Source organism: Quercus robur, chromosome 1 (assembly GCF_932294415.1).
Source record: "Quercus robur chromosome 1, dhQueRobu3.1, whole genome shotgun sequence".
Taxonomy (NCBI): Eukaryota; Viridiplantae; Streptophyta; class Magnoliopsida; order Fagales; family Fagaceae; genus Quercus; species Quercus robur.
This window is the reverse complement of record NC_065534.1, coordinates 50,894,000-50,912,039: the sequence shown is the minus strand read 5'-3', so window position 1 is coordinate 50,912,039 and position 18,040 is coordinate 50,894,000. Positions and strand designations below refer to the sequence as shown.

General features: G+C 35.8%; 1 protein-coding gene across 2 annotated transcripts; it reads right to left on the bottom strand.

The window, feature by feature from the left end:
- Positions 1 to 9,763: 9,763 nt before the first annotated feature.
- LOC126691349 (thioredoxin F-type, chloroplastic-like) lies at positions 9,764 to 16,703 on the bottom strand. Of its 2 annotated transcripts, none has more exons than XM_050386401.1 (3): positions 16,323 to 16,703; positions 10,212 to 10,311; positions 9,764 to 10,093 (listed from the first exon to the last, which is right to left on the bottom strand). In XM_050386401.1, exons 1-3 carry the CDS (start codon positions 16,613 to 16,615, stop codon positions 9,956 to 9,958), a joined length of 531 nt encoding a protein of 176 aa, XP_050242358.1. In that variant the 5' UTR covers positions 16,616 to 16,703; the 3' UTR covers positions 9,764 to 9,955. The 2 variants fall into 2 exon arrangements, with proteins under 2 accessions (XP_050242358.1, XP_050242363.1); XM_050386406.1 differs by having other exon boundaries at positions 9,764 to 10,090; positions 16,323 to 16,700.
- Between the last annotated feature and the right edge of the window lie 1,337 nt (positions 16,704 to 18,040).

Genomic DNA, 18,040 nt, shown 5'->3' with positions numbered 1-18,040 from the left:
AAAGTCCGAGAGGAGTAGTTCTTGATTATATTTTTCTTAGACTTGATTACAATTTCAATTCTTTGTGCTACAGTGCTTTTTAGATTCTCAGATGAACCTCATTCTTATCCCTGGAGGATCTCTTACATTAAAATACCCTCTTATATATATATATATATATATATATATATATATTGATAAAACCCTAAAATACCTTACCCTCACAATCTCTTCAGACTTCAGTCGCTTCTCATCTCTCTCTTCAACTCACCACTCTGACTCACTCTCCTCTCCCACTCTCACTCACTCTCCTCTCATGTCTCACGCCATTAGCCACCAACTGTCAGTCGCGCCTCTCTCATGCTCTCAGCCTCTCGGTCTCACTTTCTTTGCCAAAGAAGACGAAGATGAAAATCTAAGATTCTCACCGTAAAGCCTCTGCAATCTCACCCACGAAGACGAAGACGGAGAGTCGAAGACGAAGACGGAGAGTCGAAGACGAAGATGAACAACCACGGTGATTTACAGCAATGGTTTTTGATGTTCTTCTTCCATTTTTTCTTTATTTGATTAATGGGTTTGGGGATTTAGATTCTCTTTGTTTAACCTGTGCGTTTGGGGATTTAGATTTTGTTATTAAGATTTGATGTTCCTTGCATGTACTTATTTTAGATTTTGATTTCAAATGTATTTGGTTTCTGTGAATAGGAAATTTGAATGGTTATGGTGGATTTGATTTGAGATTCATTTGGATTTGTTGTTTGTGCTACATTGTTGTGATTCTTTTTCCTCAGGAAAACAATTTTTTTTTAATTGATTGGGCCACTGTTAGGGGCTGAAGATTGGGCCCTGAAGTGGCCTGGCTGGGCGGGGCCGATGGGGCCCGACGCGGCGGGTCTGGGCCCCGGTAAAAAAATTCGTTTAATAAACAGGCCGGGCCCGAGCCATGGGTCCTGGCCCGTGGGTCGGGTACGGGTATGAAAAAACCTGGCCCGAACCCGACCCATTGCCATTCCTACTTGTCAGATGTGAATAATTACTACTACTTATAAGATGTTGCAAACATAAGTCAGCAACGTTAAGTTTTATTAATCAAGTAAAATTCTACCGTGGAATTTAATCAGTTATTGCTCAAATCATATTATTATTATATTATTATATTATAAGTTTGGCTTAAACGTCATGGTTGTGTCACGTGACTTTACCAAATTGCAGAAATTTTAATAAATTTTTAGATTTTAAGAATAGATATATACATATATTTTGGATAAATATGACAAATCAAGTAATGAAAGAAAATAGTATTTGATTTACAATTATAGCAGTTGTGTCTGTCTAAAATGTTATCAACAAACCCAATAGAATAAAATTACCTAAGGATAGAATTTAAATAAAAAAGAGAGATAAAAAAACGTTAAAAAATAAAGATTGAATTTGCATTTTTTTTTCCCGTTTCTTTAAAAAACGTAAAAGGAAAAAAAAGATAGAACTTGCATTTTTTTTTCCTACGTTTTTTTTTTTTTTGGGATAAATTTGCATCTTATGTCATCTTTTTCCTAATAATAAAGTTAAAAAAAAAAAAAAAAAGTATTTGAGTTTCACCTAAACTACTTCTTTTTGTTCATATCATCTTCTTCACAACCTAAAATTCTCACTATATATACACACAGTTTTTTGGTGCTTCATTATTTCTACTACGTATTTTACAATTATTTGCTATATTCTTTTTTTCTCCTCTCTGCCCTACCTACAATCTTGCAAGTAATTTTTTTTTTATCAAATTGAATAGATTTTGTGCATTTGTTGCCTTTTTATTGTATATAATATGATTCTTATCAATAAGTTTTTGTAGGAGTTGGTTTTGGATCCTAAGCCCACAAGGTAATAGGATTAAGGCCCAAAGAGCCCAATACAAAGAATTTTTAGAGAGTGGGCTAAAAACCAAGTTTAAGTAAGTTGGACAATGCTCATAATGGATTAAAGATTGAAATAAAACAAAGAAAAATAGGTTTTATGCGAAGAAATCCCTCCTCAGCAAAGTCCGAGGGGAGTAGTTCTTGATTATATTTTTCTTAGACTTGATTACAATTTCAGTTCTTTGTGCTACAGTGCTTTTTAGATTCTCAGATGAACCTCCTTCTTATCCCTGGAGGATCTCTTACATTAAATAGCCTATTTTGGCTGATCTTGGCCCTCCATTTGTTGATTATGTAAGCCACTACTCGAGTGCTTGTCCCATCAAATGCCCTCTCAAGTTTTTTGTAAGTTGTGGCAACTAAGACAGCACTGTTCAAGGGTTTTTTTTTCCACATAAATGTGGCCAGGGGGTTTGGTGGGGTGCATTAAATGTGGTGGCAGCTACCATCCCTCCAATCACATCAGGGCTAACCCCTTCTATGAAACTCTTCCTCTACATTGTGGCCCCCTCTGGTAATGTGTCATTGATGTGGCCATGGCTCGCCTCTCTGGCCTTACTGTCTGAGTGCATGGACTTCTCGGAATTGTATTGGCCTTCTTGGCCTTAGATATGACACGTGGCATTATTACCTTATTAAATTTCTGTATCCTATAATAGCCCCTCAAAACTTTGGTTTTTCTCTCTTATTCAAGGAGAAAAATGGGGTTTTGATCCTAAGTGATTGGCTCCACACACATCTTTGTTTTTCCCATGTGATAATGTCACTTCGCATGCCCTATAACAGTTCCCAGCGCTTCGGAATCCATAACATCTCATTAAATGCTCCATGTGGCGCCTTGTCCCCCACGTCTTACGGTGAGATGGAGATCCTACAGCTAATATTTTTCCTCGAAATTTGGGGCGGGGTAACTCCCACCCAACTCCGCCTCCTATATAAGGCGCTTAGGGGATTCATTTGTCCCACTTTCCAAATCTTTAAACTTTCAAAAAGCTCCTGAAGTGACCCTTACCATTATTTTCGTAAGTTCCCTTATACTTAAGTTCTCTTATCCTTGACCAGTCTCCTCAGCCTTCTATTTTTTGTTTCTTTCTTCACAAAAATTTCTTTCCTTTCTCCTTAGTTTGCTTAGATGGGTAGGTTTGCTCATTTTGTAGATACCTCCGCAGGTATGGAGGGGTTTAGGGCCCTGTATCACATTCCCCGGGGTGTCTCTTTGCGGTATTGCCTTCTAGGTGAGTGGCATGCCCTCAGAAAGGAATGGGAGATCGTTATTCCCATTATTGGCTTCATAGAAGGGGGAATGAGGCTCCCCCTGGGTAGAGTGACCAGGGACTACTTAATCGCCTATAGGATCTGCCCTCACCAATGCGCACCCAACCTATTTAAAGTCTTAGGTAGTGTAGACGCTCTTAACGAGCAAATGAGATTGGGCCTTACCTGGCACGACGTTGTCTGGATGTACGAGTGCTATCTGCTTGCAAACTCTAGCTATTATCTTTAGTCTAGGTCTTCTGACGTTAGGTTTATCTCGTGTTTCCCCAAATCCAACAAGGGCATGAAAGATGACTTTCTAATCGTTTTGGGTGAATGACATGACGGTCTTCACTACCCAACCTAGAAGAGAGCATAGGGATGACTCATTTTTCTAACTGTGGTTTTGCTTCTCGGCTATTTTCCGCAAATAAAAGATATGTGACTCCTAATCTCAACTTTGTCAACATTCCAAATCTTAACAGGGTGCTAAGATCTGAGGTGTTTGTGAGCAAAGACAGACAACTGAGAGTTGTCCACCTTATCCTCGACTTTAAACCCCTATCTGATAAGTTTCAGGATGTGGGCAACGCGATCAGAGCGGTTGATCCTCGGCCGGCTCGGATTGACATTTCGATGCCAGGATTCCTACCCCGAGAAGGCACCATGCAAATCGAGCTATCTTCCCATCGATTTCCTCGTGAAGAAGCAGTTCTGAGAGAAAAGATAGCTTTCTCACGCTTGTTACTCGAGGCAGAGATAGACCAATTTCAACTCAAGGAAGGGAGAGAAGAGCAGGGAGAGCCTGTGATTCAGGTCTCGGATTCGGAAGACGAGCTTAACAGATTTTCAGGTGTTCGTACTTCCGGATTCATTGTTGCACGTATAGCCAGCGATTCAGAGGAAGAAGAAGAAGAAGAAATGCCGCTGGAGAGGAAAAAGGGTCTCCGTGAACTCCTTGCGGGCAAGGCCAAAGGGTCGGCGCCCAAAGATGCCTCGGGGTCTCAGCTCCCTCCTCCTCTTCTTCCTCCTTCTCCTTCTTCAGTTAACCCTTTCATGCTTGCCAATCTGAAGAAGAGGAAGAAGGACAAGGAGGTGGAGTTGGTCCCTTACAATCAAAAGGTTCCTCCAAAGCTTTCAAAGAGGGCTAAGGGCAAAGGGAAGGCCTCATCGACTGAGAGTAAGAAGGATCGGCACGTGGCTGAGGAACACCCTTCGAATCCGACATGAAACCCTCAGTTGGAGCTAGACGGAGCAACCATACCATGGAACTTCATCATCAGGGAGTTCTAGAGAGGAAATGCCCATTACCTTGCCAACGCTCTAGAGTAGCCCCTCCTGTTGCCGAAGGACATGGCTACTTTGAAGAACGTGAGGCAACAAGATCTCTTCCTGTCCTTGAAGAGGGACTTGGCCTTGGTAAGTTTCTCGACACGCTTTACTAACTTCATGCTAGGTTATCGTTTTTGTGCAAGCCATCCAGGAGGTGTTTATGGTCGAGGAGTGGGTGAAAGATGCATGAAACGAGGCTAAGCTCGCGAACAATCTTCGCGCAGAGACCAGCAAAACTTTAGGCGCCGTCGAGTAAAAGAATAATGAGCTTGGTACGAAGCTGGCTGCTGAGCAGAGGGGGAGGAAGAGCGCTGAAGCTGGCCTTAAGAATGCTCAGGATCAAGTTAAGGAGCAACGTAAGAAGCTCCACTACGTTGAGATAGAGCTAGCTACAGCCAAACAGGAGGTCGTGGATCTGAAGGCAAAGTTGGAGAAGGCCAAGGAGGCTGCTCGGGCAGCTAAGGCAACTGTGGATGCTTTGGAGCAGAAGTTTTATGATCTCGGGGTGTAGGAGACCGAGGCCCGCCTAATTGAGGAGTTGGTTGAGGTTTGCAGGGACTACTGTTAGGAGGTGTGGACCAAGGCGTTAAACTTGGCTGGCGTTCCTACTGCCTCAGAATGGAGGAGGACTGAAAATGTTTATTACCTACCAGACTTCCGAGAAGCTCCCGCGGCATTTCTGGGCCTCAAAGTAGATGCGGCCCCTGCAACAACTGCTCCTAAGCAGCTTCCAAGCACCCAAGCCTCTCTTCCCCCTTTTGAGACCTCCAAAGGGCTTGATAAGGCTAGTGACCAAGGCTAGGGGGTGGAAGTGGCTAAGGGCAAGGAGGCTGACTAGGGTAAAGTTCAACCAGAGGATAAGGGCAAAGGCAAGGAAGCTAAAGCTCTGCTAGAGGCCAAGGGCCCAAAGGCTAACCGAGGCAAGGAAGCTGCTCCCAAGACAAAGGAGTCTAAGCCGGTTAAGCCTTAAGTCATGGCCTAGGAGAAGAAGGCCAGCTCGGGCAAGGCTGCTAATCCTTCTGTCTCCCAGCCAGCCTGTAAAAAAGACCCTCCTCTAGCCAAGGCTTAGCTTTAGATTTTTCTCCTTTTTTTTTTTTTTTTTTTTTTTACTTTTCTTTTGTTGTGGTAGTTTGCCACGGTTTATGATGTATCTTTCCTTTTGTTCAATGAAAAGACATTAACTTTTGCTTTTATGAACTTTTGTTTTTCCTGCAATATTTATCTCCGATTGACTGTAGTTATTGTTTTGTCTTTTGCTGAGGTTAGATTGATTATGCTTCTAAGGGTGAACACCCATACTAATAGTAATGAATTGTTGTTAATTCAAATAAATTAAGCCTATGTAAAAAATGAGAAAAATAACTATTTGTTGGTACTAAAAACTGTATAATCAACAGGAATGTCTAAGTCCTTAGAGACAAACAAAACACTTAGTAGAAAAATGGGGTGTTTGAGGTCTCTCATTTTAAGAGTACCTTATGAATGTACCTTTAGAATCCTTTAACCAAAACCCAGGGTAAGTCCTTGTTTTCACATGATGATGCATATGCCGAGGTCCCATCCTTGGTGAATTTGTGAAGCATTAATTTACCCAAGGCATGTGGTCCAAGGGGCCAGGCATAACCGATATTCTGTTTAACACATGGATATTTGCTCAAGAAATATTAATTTACCCAAGGTATATGGTCTGAGAAACCAGGCATGACCAATATTCTGTTTAATATCCAAACAAGTAATCAAGAATATTAATTTACCTAAGGTATATTATCAAATTATAGACACCCTATTTTGCAACTCTCATTTAACCTCATTTGCATTACATCTTGCATCCTATTGCATATTACACCATATGGATAAACTATAATTTACTAATTTTGACCATTCAATTCCTAATTGAATTGCATGATATAAATCTTGAACTTTCAATTTCTAATTGCATTACATGATATAAATTTTGAACTCATAAAGACTAAAACGACAATTCACGAGCCTTAATTAAACAATTGGATAGAAAGATATTAAATAAAAAAGTTTCAGTGGTGAAGTAACCTTGCAAGAATTAGGTCCCAACGAGCATTATCGAAAAAAGATATATTGATCATAGATACCAACGTTATCAATATATATATATATATATATATATATATATATATATATATTTATTGATTATAGATACCGGCAAGAGGGAATTTCCATTTTTTTCTATCATTTTGCTTTCTTATAAGTCCATGTTATCTAATTTACAAGGTTCAAATATGTATGTTTTAACCCCTTTTTTTCCCCAAAAGAAGCGTGAGCAGATCAAAATAAAAAACAGTGAACATAAATTTTTTTTTTTTTTGGATAGGTAAGAAAGAAATGTTATTGATAATAAACAGAAAAAAGAATATAGAGTGTTCACAATAATGAACAAATAACAACACAAAAACAAAGAAACAAATGAATCAAGAAACCAAGCTAAGAGACAAAATAAATTTAGTAAGAGAAGAATAGTCCAAGAGACCCCAACACCAAGACCAATCAAAAGGAGTCCACTGGCACATATCAATCAACTGAGCCAGAGAAGTCTCAGTATCCTCAAAAGTACACCAATTACGTTCAGTCTAAATAATCCACTACAAACAGCCCGGAACCAAATTCCAAATATCGAAATTATGTTTCCAAGCCATTGTTGCCAACTAAAAAATAAGTTAGTAACAGAACCTAGCTTGACCTAATGAATCCCAAACAGCCAAAGCATATGCACCCACAAAGATTGAGTTAATTGACAAAAAAGAAGAAGGTGATTCACAGATTTCTCATTAGAACAACACATACAACATTGATTTGCGAAAGGGCGACCTCGAAGTATAAAATTATCCAATATAAGAATCTGGCCATGAGTTGCTGTCCACATAAAAAAGGCCACCATTTTAGAAACCTTCACTTTCCTAATGCCCTTCTAGGGAAAAATGGAAGTAGGAGCCTCCCAAATTTATGGTGGAACAACCAAGTATCAAACTTCCCACTACCATCAAGGCCTCGACAAAGATTGTCACTTTTATCACCCCCAAGAATCCAAGATTGAATCAAGTGAAGAAAGGAGAAAGAAGCCGCTAACTCCCAATCATTGAACTCCCTAAAAAAATGTAAGTTCCACACTCTAACATTTCCATCCCCTAGAATACACAAAACATCATAAATACAAGCTTTCTTATTGGCTGAACATGCAAACAACTCAGGGTAAAGAGTTTTGAGAGAAGTATCCCCAATCCACTTATCATGCCAAAAAAGAATACAAAAACCATCACCCACCACAAAAGACAAGTGCTTGGAAAAGCTTTCCCATCCTTCTTTGATGCTTCGCAATAAACCACACCTATGGGTCCTTCTACAAACTTTAGTACTCCACCCAGGGGCGGCCCAACATAATTTGGGGTCTAAGGTGAAAAATTTATGCGGGGCCTTTAATATGTAAATATTAATTAAACAAAATTATTTAATACTAATTAAATTAAGGTTAATTTGATACATTAAATACATAAATAATACCAACTAGACTAATGTTAATTTCATATAGAGAATTGAATATCATAGTTGAATTATAAATATTAATAAAAAAGAAATAAAAATATATTGCAATTGAAAAAGATACTTTATTTTGGATATAAGACTATGCATAGTTAAATAAAGTTGTAATCTAATTTTTAATTTTATATTTTGATTTTAAGAGAGAGAGAGAGAGAGAGAGAGAGAGAGAGAGAGAGAGATATTATTTGGTGTATGGTTTTGTAGGATATTAGTATACAAAAATCAAAGTCTCAAACTATTAGGGGAGATTAATCTATAATTGATGATTTAACACATTTGCAATATCTTTTTGAAATATTTTAAGGTTTCAATTGAGTTAAGGTTGTCTCGTACTTTGAGAGTCTTAATAGAAATGAAAAAAAAAAATGCGCTAATTAAAAGTACTATAAAATGTTCAAAATATAATGTGATATTGTTTCTCATTGATGAACTTCATCAATTTAACTAATAAATGTTTATATCACATTTTTTGTGATTAATAACATGACAATTTGTAAACTAATAGTAAAATTTGTACATCACTAATAAAAAAAATGTACAACCTTTAAAAAATATATATAATTTTATAAAAATTTGGGTCTTTAACTATAAAAAATAGGGCATTTTTTCTCAAGAAAAATTTTGTTTTTTAGTGGGGTCTTAGGCCTAGGCCTAACTTGCCTAGGCCTTGAGCCGGCCCTGACTCCACCCCCCTTTCCCTTCCCCATATTTCATGGCAATCACCCTTTGCCAAAGATGATTAGCTTCGTGACTATACCTCCATAGTCATTTCCCTAATAAAGCCTAATTAAAAGACACTAATTTCCGAATCCCCAATCCACCCAACTCAAAAGGTAAGCAAACTTTTTCCCAAGCCACCAAGGAGTATTTGAAACACTCCTCTAAGGATTCCTTCAAAAAATTCCTCTAAATTTGTTCTAATCTAGCGGCCACAGTTTTAGGAACCATAAATAGACAAAGATAATAAGTTGGAAGACTAGAAATTGTAATTTTTAATAAAGTGAGTCTACCACCCTTTGATAATTGGACAGTTTAGTCCTACACCCATACTCATAAACATTGGGTGATGTACTACCGAAAGAGCAAACCAAATAAATTGAAGAACCATTAGAGCATCTCCAGCAGATTAGACAAATTTTTGTGTTTGGAGAATGAACAATGACTTTTATCTTTTAACTTCCCACTTTTTCAAATATACTTTTCAACAGATTCTCTATCACATTCTCTATCTCATTTAAATATTATTTTTTCATTCATTATTTATTCTTTTTTTAACAACTACACATCTTCCAATATTTTTTTATTCAATACTTGATTATTATAATAGAAAAAAAAAAACATTTGAAGAATGAACATTAATCCATCAGACTTGATGAGCAACTGTCCATGAGCCAAAAAATATTCCGGGTATAAAGAGTCCATTGGAGACCTATTTTGTGGGTTTATTCTTTATAATAGAGAGAATTTTGTGTTTAGTTTTCTTGTTGGAGATGCTCTTAAAGATGTTTTTGGTGATAACCTGACCTAGCTAAATCCAATCTGCTAATTTTTCTAACCAGAAAGTTATTCCTACAGCTACAAAGAGAATAAAATAAAGTTATTAAACTTGTATTTTTATTCAAATATCTTCCTCCACTTGGCAAGCATATCAATTTTTTTATATCAGTATTTTTTTTTGTTGAGAATATATTAATATTAGTACATCTTTCAAATATAAAATAAGGACCATTTTGGTCCATTCTCTTTTCTGAAAGCAGAATGTGATTACATTTCTCCTTTCAATACTAATTTCATAATAAAAAGAAAATATATCATCAATACATACAAGTACAATTAATTGTTTGAAGCGGAAGCAGTTCTATGTATTATGAACATTTTACTGGGAAGAGAAGAGAAATGGGTTACTAGCTAGATCTAACAGCATCGATTGCAAGGACTAGATCATCAAATTTGGCCCCTGTGACTTCTTTTACAACCTTGCTGTCCTTGAGAATCTTGAAAGTAGGAACAACTTTTATCCCAAGCTCCTTTGCCAATGGCTGCTAGCAATTAAAAGATATACCACATAAGATAGAGTGTGGATCTATGTAAGTGGATGTGTGTATGCTCTAGGTTAAACCAATGTATTGTAAACTACATGAGTTCATGGTAACTACAGACCTTATTTTCTTGGTTGCAATCAAGCTTTAGAAATACAACGTCAAGATACTTCTGAGACAGTTCCTGAAACTTTGGAGCCATCACCTTGCATGGACCACACCTGCAGAAGTTTGGATAGAGTTAGAAATAAAGCGAAAGTTATTTACTAAAATTTATTTATAGATTGAGAACTGGACAAGAGGGACATAAAAGCTCTATAACCAATGAGGTTTCAATATTGAGACACGTTAAATAACTCCGGTTGTTGTGCAGAAGAGAACCATCAAGCTTGTTTCAATTGGGTCTCTCAGTGGATCAGATCAGATACATGTATATCCATAGTACAGAACCAAGGAAAATGTACTCAGTTTAAACTCATTTATATTTACACAAACTACACGCAATTTAAAGTTTTTTTTTTTTGAGAAGCCAGTATAAAAGTACTGCGTCTCTGTATTCAAGGAAATACCATGTCAGATTAGTTTATCAGTGTTGATATAATTTTGAAGAAGGTATAAGCAAACCTCTTTTACTCCTTTTTGAGCTGCTGATGACCCCTTGTTTCCAATGCAGATTAATTTGGATGAACTTTACTAGTTCATCTGTACAGGATCCATTCATAATAACTAGTTGGAAACCCGTGCGATGCGCGTGAAAATTTTGACTAAAGTATGTTAGTCTCAAGATTTGCATAAAAAGTATAATTATATTATATTGGTCTCAAACTGAAACAATAAATACTAAAAGAAGACTTAAAAATAAAAATAAAGATAGTGTTCATCTAACTAAAATTTTTTGTAGTCCTCTCTAGTTTCTATCATATGGGATACCAAATGTATTTTTGCATCATAGATTATATGCAAAATATTTATGGCTAGAATTCTATAAATTGTTTAGATTTTCAGAAGGGACAAATGCTATTAGAATCTATGATCGTAGTATCTCAATTGTTTGTCAATATCTAAATTTATGATCATCTTTATGCTTATGATGGACCTACCACTTTCATGAATTTGTGAAAAATAAAATAAAATAAAACACACACCAGTAATTCGAAGGCATCACAAACAGTTTGGTCCAACTTCTTGTGAATTTCTTAATCGGCTGTAGGAAGTCATTAACAAATTGGTTTTCATACCTAGTACCATAGCATCATAGATGCCTCAAAATTTAATATGAATACAGTTGAATGCAATATGACTATTGGTGACTATGCCATATTGCATACCATTTGACATTTTCTGTAACACAGCAAGAGAAACATTCGTTATCTTAGTAGATAATCTTTCCAATGTGTAGCCCATTGATAAGATTGAATATTATCTTCTATTTGGGAAATTCTAATATACCACTCAAAATGAGAGAGAGAGAGAGAGGTTAGGCCATACATTTCCTTTTTTATTTTTATTTTTTAGAGTGATTGTGTATCTTCCTTGACTATACATCTCTATTAGTTTATGCAGAATGGATGAATTAAGACTTGAAAAATGAGCAAGAACGTTGGTTTGGTCAAATTGGATCACTGAATCCAGTCTACAAACCATTGTTTGCAAAAAAGTTAAAGAGTGTGTGTAGTCTGAAGGGAAGCTCAGAGGAAGAGAATTTCTAAGTGAGTTAAGGTCTTGGCTTTCAAGTTTCATCAATACGTGGGGAGGAGAAAGAGAGTTTGTAAGTGGGTTAGCTTTCATCTACACATGGGAAATGATCATGCTTAGGTCATAATATGTAAGGGAATAAGTGGGCTTGGGCTTTTCATAAAGTTTGGTTTGATTTGGCCTAATGTTCAACAACAACTCGTCTTTTAGATGATAGTAAAAAGAAGTTAACCTGATCTTTTGGGTAACAATAAAAAAATTTAATGAGAAAAGATTAAAGAAGCTAAATACAAATTAGAGTGCCACATGGCAAAACCTCATGTGGGAGACCTCATGTTCTCCCACATGAGGTTTCTGCTTATATATATATATATATATATATGTATATATTTTGATAAATAACGATATTTCATAAATCAAAAGCCCCATGTACACCAGGAGTGTGCATAGAAAGGATTACATCAAGATCGGAAATTACAATGATCAAGCATAACAACAAAATTAGAGCAAGAAAAAGAAGTGAAAATAGAACACCAAGCAAATAAAGAGTGGAGGAGGAGAGATTTAATCTCAAGAATCGACCGTTCCGTCCCCTCAAAGCATCTACTGTTCCTTTCCCACCAAAGACACCATAACACACAATGTAGGACAGCCTGCCATAAGTCTATACTGCGCTGTCTACCAAATGGACCCTGCCAAGATGCAAATAAATTTGCAACACTTTGAGGCATCACCCAAATCACACCAAAAAGGTTTCAAACCATAGACCATAGCTTGAAGGCAATGGGACAATGAAGAAGAAGATTGTTTACCGACTCCCTACTTTTTTTACACATATAACACTAATCCATGATGGGTACACCCTTATTCCACAATCTATCAAGGGTCAAAATCTTGCATAAGGTGGCAGTCCAAGAAAAGAAAGCAACTCTAGGAAGGATGTTTGAGTGCCACACAGGTTTCCACAGAAAGAGGTTGTCAGGGGTCAAGAAGAGGGATAAATAGAACTCACTAACCTTAAAGCCCTTATTCTTTGTCGACTTCCAGCAAAGTTTGTCTTGCCCCTCACCAGTAAAGGTCATAGAGGTTGTCAGGGGTCAAGAAGAGGGATAAATAGAACTCACTAACCTTAAAGCCCTTATTCTTTGTCGACTTCCAGCAAAGTTTGTCTTGCCCCTCACCAGTAAAGGTCATAGAGTGTATAAGGTTCCAAAAAATATCAAATTGTTCTATCTCCCAATCTTGGGGCTCTCTATAGAATCGAAGATCCCAAAGTAGTCTCTAATTAGGAAAAGACATGACATCCGCAAGATAGAAATCCTTCCCAAAATAGTTTCTGCTTATGTAACCAAATGCGAATTATACCTTTCATAAATCAGGCATGAGTTTAGACAAATTTCCACAACAACAAAGCTGCCCCAAAATTTGGGATCGTCAATGGGTTCTCAACAGATTAACTTTGGAGAATTACAACACTAAAGTGTGTTCTAGCCTATGAAGATGATAATGATTACACCAGGAACAGGAGGTATGATTTATAATCAAGGTTTCTAAAAAACACTCATCAATGTAAATAGCAGAAAGCGGTGTAGAGAGCACCAGTTAGTTAATAGGATAAGGCTACTCTAATCTTCCAACAGAAAATACCACTTTCTTAGCAAGTGTAGTTAGTGCAAAACATAGAGGCTATCTGGAGCCTTCATCAATCTGTAAAGACTAACAAGCAATTCAGTCACACAAAACAGGCTGAAAACTAGGGAAAATGGGTTAGAACATAGATTGTGACAATCTAATAACCTAAGCTTTCCAAGACATACAATATGGCAAATCCTATAATCTAAATAAAATTACACAGTGATTGCAAACTTAGCTAGTTTTCACATCTTAGTCTTTGAGCACTCCAAGATTCAGACAACAGAACACAGACAAACAGAAAAGCAGGACACACTACCTTGTTTCTGTTATCAGGTACAAGTAGAGATAAGAAAAAAATCATAATATAGGCAGACAACGATTTTTTTAGGTTGAAGAAACTTTTACAATTCAATCCTCATAAAATTCTAAGAGGAAAATTGAAAATTGTGATGTTACATGTGTCATGAGCATTTGTTATTCTTTTAAGCAAAGAAATTTTTGATTACCAAAAAGAAGAATCTTCTTCAAACTATATGTCCTTAGGCATGACCATACGTAATATACAAATCACGTTTGGAAAGGGTGGACAATTATCTATAGCTTCAGCTGACGTGGTAAAACTGCTTATTAAAGTGGGAAAATCAACCACTATCATTACCCTCTAAAGAGGCCGTTTGATATTAAAAAACTCCATGGTAAGGTTCTTAACATATAGAGAGAAAAAAAATGATAAAGTTTGAGAGCACCTCCAATCTTTAAGCAATATCAAGAACTAGTATAATTTCCCAGCAGAAAAAACTAAGCAGCATAGATTGAACAATTACAATTCACATGCAACATATTCAGGTCCAAAGGCAGTTCAGGTCCAAAAGGGAATTAGGTAAACTTAGTTTGAAGTAACCTACTGAATAGGTGATTGAGTTTGGATCGAAGATTACTTGTAAAAATCATGAATGAAATCTAGCATTCCCTTCTGATACTGTCAACCTCTACTGATCTTCAAGTATGCCTCTACTGATCTTCAAGTATGCCAATTAATTTAACTTCCAACATTTGATCCTAAATGTGACAATAACTTTATCTTTGCTCAAACCGAATTCTATAATTAAGTACATGGAGTAATACACTAGCTTCTCCATCTAGAACATAGATCTAAATCCAAAAAACTAAACTCAACAATAACAACCAAGCCTTTTAGTGTCAAAATTTTGGAGTCATCTATCGATCCTCAATAGACTAGTCAGAGTTGGCCATGTGTATTCTTTGCTATTATTCTATTCTATTGAAGTTATAATCCCAAACCCTTTTCTACCCAACACCAAGACACCCAAAAACTGAAGCTGAAGATCAAAATCCAGACAAAATTCATAGAGTAAAAATCAAATTCAAATCCAAATAAATCAAAGTTTCAAATAGGTCACTTGATTCCTGGTTAAAATCTTAGCAAAAAATGCATTCTAACAATACACGCGAATACACCCCTTATATTGCTTCCCATTTTCTTTCCATTTCTCTCCTCTAATTTTCTCGAGAGTGATGCTAATTGCTAAGTATACTACAAATATTACTACATAAACCTTATAAATTGATGTGTATGTGTCACCAGACACAAAAAAGCAATTCAAATATTTATTTATTATGTTGCTAAAATGGTACTATTGGCATTCATTACCTTTAGAAAATTGGTGGTAACTTTAGCTTTTTCCTTTTCTAAGAAATTAATCCAAAAAAAAAACAAAAAATCATACCCAAAAAAAAAAAAAAAAAAACATTAATATTTCCTCCTTAAGAAGAAAAATCCGTTTTTTCCTCTCCCTTCCCATCGTTTTTCAGTCTTTTCAGCAACCAAGTAGAAACTCATAACAAACTCAGTTTCAGAAACTCCCAAGCCAAGTTTAAAACATCAAAATCAACTGAAAATCACACTTACATGAATCGAGGGGAACAGATATTCTTATTGATAATATTAAAGAGTACACATACAAAATAGATATTCTTTAATATTATCAATAAGAATATTTATTTTGTTCCTCAATTCGTATTTTTTTTTTTTGGGCACTTAAGTCCTATTAATACCCCCTCCAAAAAAAAAAAAAAAAGTCCTATTAATACGCAGTGACCGAGCCAGACCCTTTTTTCGCATAGTGTAACTCAGTGCGAGGAGCCGTAAAATTTAGAGTGTACTCCAAACATGCTCATTCACATTTTACTTTTTCTTTCCTTTCACCCAAACTAAAAAAACTTTAAAAGAAAAAAATATATATTATTTTTCTTCACCAACCCAACTAACATACCAAAATTATTCTCTGATGACTATCAATAAAGTATTTATTCAGCAAAACAATAAAAAAAAAAAATACTAACTCTAGGGGAAGTTTGATATAATTATTTGACTTATGTATGTTGTTACTTTTAAGCATAAAATAGGGGTCGGCTTAAGGGTGCACAAGAGGTAGAGAGTCAAGCCACTTCAACTTTAAATCCATATTTTTATTAATTTTTGCATGCAGTGGATTGTTTTGAGCCTCCTTACTTATAACCAACTTATTTTTTAAAGAAATAACAATAAAAATATATATAAGTAAACACTTTTTTTCTTAATAATAATGTTATAACTATAATTCTACTCAACTTATTCCCACTAAATATGTCACTATGAAACAATTATTTTTTATTTTTATTTTTCTAGAAACCACTATGAAACAAATTGAAATAAAAAATTGCATGCACAAATTTTCACAAAATATTTTACAGCCGTTGGCCACAAGTTAATAACAATAGATAATAAAAATACTAATTTTAATAATAAGTGTAAATGACAGTGAATATGTGATCACACCACTGACTCATTTGTTTATTTATTTTAGAAAAAAAATGAAGTACAGGTATGTAAATAATATACCATTGGGTGTACATATCGAGGACGACGGTCTTGTCGTCGGCGGCCTTAACGAGGGGCCAGAAGGTGTCCTTGTCGACCTCGGTAACTTGTCCCACTTTGACTGTGGGTCCCACAATGTCCAAGCTCGACCTCACTCTCGTCACCACTCTTCTGCTCCTCCTCCTACTCACGGTGCTCTTTGGGTATGAGAGTCCGTCGGAGGAAACCACGATCGTGTGCTTCGCGGAGTAGTGGAGAAGAGGTTGTTGCGGGGACCGAATGGGTGGAGCTGAGAGAGAGAGGTTCAGAGCCATTTTGAGAGTTAGAGAGAGAGAGAGAGAGAGTGTGGTGGAGAATTGCGCACAGAGTGTTCAGCGGGGTGTGTTACCCCTTTTTTTTTTTGGCTAAGAAAAAAAGCGAGGGCATGGATACAAAGACGGATTCGACCTTGTGCTACCGTTGGATTGTGAAATTTGATGGTATTTTTATTTATTTGTTTTTTTGTCACTTAAAAAAATATATGTATGTCGGTTTGAACGGAATGGAGGAAATGAGAATACAGTAGAGATGGCCAAAACATAGTTTATTTTTATTTAATTTTACTTTACTTCGCTTCACTCTTCATTTCTTCTCTCTTCAATCCAAATAGGTCCTAAAAGACATAAATACCCCCTGCCTTATTATTACTAATTTTTTGGTTTGGGTTTCCCCTTTAAGATTTGGGTTTATTAAAATAGAAAAAAAGAGAAGCTTTTCTTCCTATTCCAAATGTCCATGATTTGATTCCAAATTCAAAAATACCGTACCAAATAATTCAATCAATTAAAATTTTAAGAGTAATGAAAAGCACCCAATTTTTTCTTTTCTTTTATAGAAAATTGTTAAGATTATAAGTTGTAATTAGTGTGACATCATCCTTAGAGTCTATTTGGCATCAACTTTAGTTTTTAGTTTTTATGTACAACTTTTTAAAACTCACTTTTTCCCGCATTTTTTGACTTTTTCAAAATTTTTCAAGGTACAAATATATTTTAACACACTTTTAGCAAACATTTCTAGCAAAAAGATCGATAAACTGTTCCCAAACGGATACTTATTCTGACTGACAATCTATCTATCTAAGTCGGATCCCTAAAATTGGTGAATGCACAAAATAGTGATACGTGTTCCTTTAACAATGCATAAAACAATGATACATATCACTATTTGTAACTTCCTCCATTTATTAGGTATGATTTGGAAAAATAATGTTATGTGGCAAACAATTATTGGTACACATGTCAATCTTTTTGCCATGTGCTAACAATAAATAAAATTAAAAAAAAAAAAAAAGGTTCTTAAATGAACACTATAAATTCCACAATTATATATTATAAATATCCTCTATAAGAATTTTTAAAATAATCCATCATTTTTTTTCTCTCGGTTTCTTTTTTTATTGGGTAAAATTGTTTTTTAGGGAAAAGACATCAAAGCTTTCTTAATGCATAACAGATATATCAACCTAAATTATAGGATAGATGTGTGGAGGAATATCTTTCATCCACACTGCATAGTCTTGGATGTTGGCTACTAGTCTAGCCAATCTATGTGCAACTTCTTAGTATGAGAGTAGAGTAATTTAGAATAAGAACTAGAAAAGGATACTACATCATTCAACAACAAACTGTATAAAGCTAACTCAAAATCTCCCTGAATTAAAGCCTTCCTACAACCTCCGAGTAACCTAAAAGGCATAT